The following is an 8,808-nucleotide window of genomic DNA, read 5'->3' as shown; positions in this document are numbered from 1 at the left end:
TTACAGCAGCATATCCACAGGGAACTGCCAGAAATTCAAGCCATATTCAGAAGAGGGAGTGGAATAAGGGATATCATTGCTGATGTCAAATGGGTTCTGGCTGAAAACAGAGAATACCAGAAGGATGTTTACCTGTGTTTTATTGACTTTGCAAAGGCATTTGACTGTGTGGATCATAACACATTATGGATAACCTTTTAAAGAATGGGAATTCCAGAACATTTAATTGTGCTCATGAGGAACTTGCACATAGACAAAGAGGTAGTCTTTCAAACAGAACAAGGGGATGCTGCATGGTTTAAAATCAAGAAAGGTGTGTGTCAGGGATGCATCCTTTCACCACACTTATTCAATTTGTATGCTGAGCAAATAATCTGAGAAGCTGGACTATATGAAGAAGAATGTGGCATCAGGATTGGTGAAACACTCATCATTAACCTTCGATATGCAGATGAAACAACCTTGGTTGCTGAAAGTGAAGAGGACTTGAAGCACTTACTGATGAAAATCAGAGACTACAGACTTCAGTATGGATTACATCTCAACATAAAGAAAATAAAAATCCTCACAACTGAACCAATAAGCAACATTATGATAAACAAAGAAACGAATGACATTAAGGATTTCATTTTACTTGGATCCACAATCAATGCCCATGGAAGCAGCAGTCAGGAAATCAAATGATGTATTGCATTGGACAAATCTGCTGCAAAAAACCTCTTTAAAGTGTTAAAAAGTACAGATGTCACTTTGAGGACTTAAGTGCACCTGACCCAAGCCATGATATTTTCAGTTGCCTCATTATGTAGGCAAAAGCAGGACAATGAATAAGGAAGACAGAAGAATTGATGCCTTTGAATTATCAGGAAGGATCAGTCCCTGAAGAAGGAAATCATGCTTGGTTACACAGAGGGTCAGCAAAAAAGAGGAAGACCCTCCATGAGATGGATTTACACAGGGGCTGCAGCAATACGCTGGAACATATGAATGATTGTGAGGATGGCACAGGATTGGGCAGCGTTTCATTCAGTTGAACATAGGGTTGCTATGAGTCAGAACTGACTGGACAATAACTAACAACAACAAAATTTCCTTTTTTAAGTGATTGTAAATGGTAATATATTTTTAATTTGGTGTCCATATACTCATTTCTAATAAAAATACAGTTGATTTTTATAGGTTGACTTAGTACCTGTGACCTTGCTGAACTCACCTACTAGTTCTAGGAGATTTTCTTCATTTTTGATTTTGTTTCACTTTTTATTTTTAATAGGTTTCTTGGGATTTCTACATAAATGATCATGTTTCCTGCAAATAGGGACAGTTTTATTTCCTCCTTTCCAATCTCTATGCTTTTTTGTTTTGAGTTTTAAAAATTAAATTTTATAGTTTAGGAAGTAGAGTTGTTTACCGCCCCTCCCTTTTTTCTTTATTTTTTTAATATGAAAATATACAAAACAAAAACATTTACCAATGCAACAATTTTTACATGTATAATTCAGTGACATTGATTACATTTTTCATGTTGTAGAACCATTGTCACTAACCTTTTCCAAATTATTCCATCACCGTTAACATAAAGCCTATGCTCCCTAATCAAAAATTCTGCCTTTTTCTCTACATCCTATTCTTGGTAACCACAGATAACTTTTGGTTTCTATAAACATGCTTATTTCATATAAATGAGATTATATAGTTTGTCCTTTTGTGACTGACGTCTTTCACTGGGAATAATGCAGGAAGTATCAAAAGAAGATGGAAGGAATATACAGAGTCACTGTACCAAGAAGAATTGGTTGACATTCAACCATTTCAAGAGGTAGCATGTGATCAAGAACTGATGGTACTGAAGGAAGAAGTCCAACCTACAATGAAGGCACTGTCGAAAAACAATGCTCCAGGAATTGACGGAATACCAATTAAGATGTTTCAACAAACAGATGCAATGCTGGAAGCACTCACTCATCTTGGTCAAGAAATCTGGAAGACAGCTAACTGGCCAACTGACTTGAGGAGATCCATATTTGTGCCCATTATAAGCAAAGGTGATACAACAGAAAGCAGAAATTATCAAACAATATTAATTGCACACACAGGTAAAATTCCGCTGAAGATAATACAAAAATGGTTGCAGCAATACATTGATAGGGAGCTCCCAGAAATTCCAGTCAGATTCAGAGAGGACGTGGAACAAGGGATATCACTGCTGATGTCAGATGGATCTCGACTGAAAGAAAAGAATACCAGAAAGATGGATTGACACAGTGGCTGCAACAATGGGCTCAAGCATAACAACTGTTGCGAGCATGGCACAGGACAGAGCAGTGTTTTGTTCTGTAGTGCATAAGGTCGCTATCAGTCAGAATCCACTAGACGGCACCTAACAACAACATATAGTGACAAAAAGCCAATCAATGGTTGTCAGCGGCTAGGAGCAGATAGAAGGCATTGACTGAAATAGGGCATCAGGCACCTTTTAAGAATGATTAAAATCTTTTATATCATGTGTGGTAGTGATTATAATATGGTTTACATTTAACAAAACTGAGCGTAAAACAGCACTCTTTACCAACAAAAGCAGTTGACCTCTGGCAATATGTTGATTACACAGGACCGCTTCCAACATTTAGGAGTTAGTAGTGTTTTGTTCTCATATAAACAGACTTGCAGAGTTTCTTTTAGCTTCACTATTCACTGATATTTAGAATTCTTTTCAATAGATAAATGTATCCCACACGACATCAATCCCAGCAAGATGACACGTTTTATTGTGAAGAAAGTTATGGTAATGGGCTCAACCCACTGAATTTATTTCAACAACTGATTCCAACTCTGGTGACCCCATTATCCATAAGCAGTTGACTTGATAGAATTGTAGAATGGCCTGCTGAAGGCTAAACTACAACACCAGCTAGAGAACAACCTCTGAGCAGTTAAGAGTGCTATCTCATAAAATGCACTATATGCTTTAAAATAGTGGTCAGTATATGATGGCGTCCCTACAATAACCAGAATGCAATGGTGGCAAAACCGGAGATACAGGTGGAGTGGCTCTATTTGTGATTACACCACTAACACACTGAAGAGTTTTTCTACCCATGTCCAAAGTGCCCAAAGAAGGAATGCCTCATGGTGGTCTTGAACCACTCATGATATTAATGAATTGGAAGCAGAAACTACTCACAGGTATTGGAGTCTTCGTACTACTGAACCAGAAGGCAGACAATGGGAGTCCCTCTATTGCCTGAAGTGATTAATCCTGATTCCAATGGCAAATTAGGTAGCTGATACAATTGGGGCTAAGGGGGACCAGGCTGAGAAACAAGAGGAATCCACTGGGATATTTTATGACACTTCCTTTAACAATAAAAGGAAAAAAAAAAAAAAAACAGTTGCTGAAAAGTTGATTCTAACTCATGCAACCCCAAGTCGGTCATAGTAGAACTGAGCTTTGTAGGGTTTTCAACTGCGGATTTTTTAGAAGTAGTTAAGTCAGGCTTTTCTTCCAAGGTGCCTGTGGGAGTACTAGAACCTCCAACCTTTCGGTTCACAGCCAAGTGCATTAACTGTTTTAACCACCCAGTGACACCTCCTTTAACAATAGCCCTGCTCAAAGGGAAACTGAAAAAGTATCACCAAGAACTCCAATCTATGGACCACAACTACCACAGCCTCCACCGGACTGAGTCCAGTACAGCTAGATGGTGCCCGGCTACCACCATTGACTGCTCTGACCGGGATCACACAGAGAGGGTCCTGGACAGAGCTGGAGAAAAATGTCAAACAAAATTCTAACTCACAAAAAAAAGACCAGACTTACTGGCCTGACAGAGACTGGAGAAACTCTGAGATATGGCCCACGGACACCCTTTTAGCTCAGTAAAGAAGTCACTCCCAAGGTTCACCGTTCAGCCAAAGATTAGACACCCCATAAAACAAAACGAGACTAATGGGGCACAAAAGTCTAGGGACAAGGACTGGAAGGCAGGAGGGGACAGGCAAGCTGGTAATAGGGAACCCAAAGTTGAGAAGGGACAGTGTTCACATAAAACAATATATGTACCAACGGTTTAATGAGAAACTATTTGTTCTATAAACCTTCATCTGAAGTACAATAAAAAAAAAAGACTATATTAAAAAAAAAAAAAAAGAATTCACATCTGATAGGAAAGAAATTTTAGGTCACCAGGCCCACAGAAACAACATACCAGGTAAAGACCCCATCCAAAAGAGTCGCTGGCAGAAAATAAGAAAACCATGAAAGGGTGGGGAAAATAAAGATTATGATTATCAACTTAGGTCTACTGACCAGAATCAGGAACTATAGCAGCTGTTTCCTGTTAATTGTTTGCTTTTTACCTGTTTCTCCCTCAGCTTCCATAGGTAAACAGTCCTGGTGGGAGCTATTTTAGATATCCAGTAGAAGTGCGACCTAATATTACATTGCTATGACTAAGTTGCTAATGAAGTTTTATGGGTTCCCTGTATTGGGGACTTGAATTAATCACCAGAAAAAGACCAAGTGGATCCTGAGGGTAAAAGAGGTATACTGCAGCTTGTGTTTGCCATTTCAGACCTAGCCTCTATCCTTTCCACCTTCGTATGTGCCTCAGAAAGCTGACTTTTATGCATTGTATCAACAGGTTCTCTTGTGCTCTGGCTTCTAACTGAAATACAATAATAAAGAATAAGCTTTAAATATTTATTTGCAGGACTTCCTCACCTCCATATACCTATATCTGGTAGCCTTCTTCATAGAGCTACTCAGTCCAGGTTCCATTTCCCCCCTCTTCATCCTTCAGGTGAAGGATTGGTAACAGTTCCTCACTCTTGGCTAGCACTGGGATATGTTACTATTTCATGTTGGTTCCCAAAATCCTCTCTTCATTTTTGTAAAGGTGTATCCTGATAGACTCAATCTTTACGTTTCTAAGAAGAGTGTGAGAAGGACAGCACAGGTCGTATATTCTGCTTCATTGTATCCATGCTCTCCACTACCAACATCATGCACACACACACACAAAAAAACACACACATACTCACACAACATCACAGTAAGTGATTAATGTTGGTTAATGGAGCATTGGTGACACAATGCTTAAGTGCTTGGCTGCTAACCAAAAGTTTGGTAGATCCAACCCACCCAGAAGCTCTGCAGGAGAAAGACCTGGCTAAGAGCTTCCATAAAGATTACAGCCTAGTAAAGCTTATGAGACAGTTCTATTCTGTCACTTTGGGTCACGATGAGTCGACAGCACCTAACGACGTTTTTAATTTTTTGATCATTTGATGATGCAAAGAGATTCATAAATACAAAACAATAAAAGGGTTGGAACAGGATCTGGGATAGATACATAGTAACATATAGCAAAATTAAAAAGATAGATGTTACAGGTTCCAGGGTTTATAAACTATGAATGCTTCACCAGAGATTTCTTAATCCTTAGATGTCAAAGCATCAACCACATGGAAGCAAACACACCTTCTTATTGCTCCATGAGTTATTGTCCTTCTTCTACAAAGGAAATCCTGAATGAAGCATGGACGGTGGACCCAGGGACAAGGGCCTAAGTGAGAATCTTTCCAGATTCCATCTAAACAAGAAAGTTTATTATTCATCAAGTCTTACAAGTAGGGAGCGGCAGGGTCTCTGAGCTCCCTATCAGTGGTAGAACCCAAGGCTGGATGGGAAAGTCCTTGTGGTTACTTTTCTCAGAGCTCCCTTCACATCCTTGTTCCTCAGGCTGTAGATGAGGGGATTGAGCATGGGGGTCACCACTGCATAGAACACAGACACTATCTTTCCTTGCTCTTTGGAAGACTTTGGTGTCATGTAGGTGATAATTGCTGATCCATAAAAAAGGATGACCACCATGAGGTGGGAGCCACAGGTAGAGAATGCCTTGAGCCTCCCAGCAGCTGACTTCATCCTGACCACAGTCACTATAATAAGGCCATAGGATACCAAAATCAGGAAAACAGGTATGAGGAGGATCACAACTCCTACAAGAAAAATGGCCATTTCTGAAGTATGGGTGTCGGTGGATGCCAGGACCAATAATGCAGGGGCCTCACAAAAGAAATGAGCAATGCTATTGCTGCCTTGGTAGGGTAGCCTTAGCGTGAAGGTGGTATCCACAACAGATACCAGAATGGCACTGGTCCATGAGCCTGTGGCCAGCTGGATACACGCCCGCCAGGTCATGATGTTAGAATAATGCAAAGGATTGCAGATGGCCACATAGCGATCACAGGACATCACTGCTAGAAGGGCACACTGTGTACCCCCAAAAATGAGGAAGAGTAGAAGCTGAGCTGCACAACGTATGAATGAAATGGCCTTCTTCCTGGATAGCAAGTGAATGAGGGCCTGAGGAACGATGTTGGTAGAGAAACAGAGGTCAGCCAGAGACAAGTTGCAGAGAAAAAAATACATGGGTGTGTGAAGTTGGGGGTCAACCTGAACAAGGGACATCAGAAGCAGATTTCCAAGCACAGTGAGCAGGTAGACACCCAGGAATAAGACAAACAGCAGTTTCTGGGTGTATGGGTCATCAGAGAGTCCCAGGAGGAAGAATTCAGTCACCTGTGTCTGGTTTGACTGTCTCATAGTTCATTCTCCCTTTTTACATGATATGCTACACAATGGCATGCATGGCCTACAAAATTATACATTTCAGAGTTAGAAGGATCAAGATTTACCCCCAGTCACCATCAACCATTTCCAGAATCCCCTTTATAAGGTCCTTAGCAGCAATCGTGCTCCTTTAGTTCGAACATTTCCAGAGCTGCAAAACTCATACTTTACAAGATGTTACATTCCATTGTTGGTGTAATCTGTCAAGAGAAGAGTACAGCAAAGGAATCATCTTCTTTATTCTGCATTTCACACTTCTGATAATATAACAATAGACTGAACTCATCGTAAATCATACCATTTAATCTCAGTTTATTATTAACTAAAATCACTGTCTCTTAAGCTGCTGTTGCCACATGGCTCGTATCTCATGGTTGTGTGGGGTTTTTTTTTGTAATGCTTTGAACATACAACTGTTCATGATGTCTCTTTTCTGAAAAGACAGTTATGAAGACATGAGATGAATGAGAACTAAAGTACCTTGTAGACCTGACACGTTTCTCAGAGAAAATAACCTGTCTTAAAGCAGCTGGGGAACCAAGGGGAAATTGTATACTGTGGATAATCTCTTTGACAATCCTATGTCCAGCTCAAGCTCTCTGTTAATTTCAACCATGAATGAGCTTCCAAAACAGCTAATGCACCATCATGACAGAATTTCCATTTAAACCACCAGCTTGGCTTTTTTCTTAGTCCACCCAAACTCAGCAATATTCTCCCATCCCCAGTCCATCCATTATCTTCCACTCTCTTGCATTATCTTTCTATTACCTCCAGAGATTAAAAACTCTTTGGAAAACTATGTTTTTTCAATCAGGAAAATCTTGTAAAACTAAAAGATTCTCATATCAACTGATATAAATATAATGGTTACACTAACATTACCCACGCCTCAGGGTAAGAGGGGGGTGTTGATTCTGATTCAACTTAATAAAATAAAAAACACTGTTACCAACCTCTAAAATTTTTAAATGGTGAAACGCTTTTTCATAATCTACAAAAGAACTCCATATTCCTCCTCAGCCATCTCTATTTTCATTTTGTTTACCTGTACTTACTGCCTTGAATAAAAAATACTATTTTATTTTTAATGTTTAACCATCTATATTTCAAATATATACATAATACATACATTTTCAACAACAAAAGAAAAAAATAGAAAAATTGGACATTGCCAAAATTAAAAACTTTTGTGCTTTGAAGGACACCATTAGAAAGTGAAAAGACTACCCACAGAATGGGAGAAATATTTTGCAAGTTATGTATCTGATAAAAGACTTGTATCTAGAATACATAAACAACACTTATAACTTAATAATAAAATCACAAATAAACTAACTTGAAATGTGTAAAGGATCTGAACAGACACTTTTCCAAAGTAGATACACAAATGGTCAATAAGCACATGAAAAGATGCTCAATGTCACTAAACCAAAACCAAATCAAACCTATTACCCTCAAGTCAATTCCAACTCATAGAGACCCTGTAGGAGACAGCAGAACTTCCCTAAAGGATTTCAATGTCATTAGGGAAATGTAAACCAAAACCACAAAGACATACCACTTCACATCCACTAGGATGGCTCTAATAAAAAAGACAGATAATAACAAGCTTTGGTAAGGATTTATAGAAATGGGATCCATCATACATTGTTGGGAAAACCATCTGGCAGTTCTTCAAAAAGTTAAACATAGAGTCTACGTGACCCAGCAATTACACCACTAAGTACTACCCAAGATAACTGAAAAGATACATCTGCTCAGAAAAACTTGTGCACAAATATTCATAGCAGCATTATTTATAATAGTCAAAAGCAGAAAGAACGCAAATGTCCATCAACTCAACAATGTATAAATAAAATGTGAAATATCCATAGAGTGGAATACCAGCCATAAAAAATAAATGAATTACTGATACATGATACAACATAGATGAACCTTGAAAACACTATACTACGTGAAAGAAGCCGTAACAAAGAACCACATACTGAATGAATCCATCTGTATGAAATATCCAGAATATGCAAATCTGTAGCGGCATAAAGTAGATTAGTGGTTGCCTAGGGCTGGATGGACGGAGGTTTTGGAGGCTGACATCTAAGCGGTACGGAGTTTCTTTTTGGAGTGATGCAAATGTTCTAAACTTGATTGTGGTGATTATTGCACAACTC

General features: G+C 39.0%; 1 protein-coding gene across 1 annotated transcript; it reads right to left on the bottom strand.

Moving 5' to 3' along the window:
* Positions 1-5,605: 5,605 nt before the first annotated feature.
* On the bottom strand, positions 5,606-6,622 carry LOC101343396 (olfactory receptor 2D2). Its single transcript, XM_004389034.3, has one exon. It carries the CDS (start codon positions 6,608-6,610, stop codon positions 5,663-5,665), a length of 948 nt encoding a protein of 315 aa, XP_004389091.1. The 5' UTR covers positions 6,611-6,622; the 3' UTR covers positions 5,606-5,662.
* Between the last annotated feature and the right edge of the window lie 2,186 nt (positions 6,623-8,808).

Source organism: Trichechus manatus, unplaced genomic scaffold, assembly GCF_000243295.1.
Source record: "Trichechus manatus latirostris isolate Lorelei unplaced genomic scaffold, TriManLat1.0 scaffold00232, whole genome shotgun sequence".
In the NCBI taxonomy this organism is placed as follows: Eukaryota; Metazoa; Chordata; class Mammalia; order Sirenia; family Trichechidae; genus Trichechus; species Trichechus manatus.
The sequence above is the reverse complement of the archived record's forward strand: the minus strand, read 5'-3'. Positions and strand labels throughout refer to the sequence as shown.

Bases quoted from the DNA above. Each gene is read 5' to 3' on its own strand.
- LOC101343396 (XM_004389034.3), bottom strand. From the start codon at position 6,610: ATGAGACAGTCAAACCAGACACAGGTGACTGAATTCTTCCTCCTGGGA.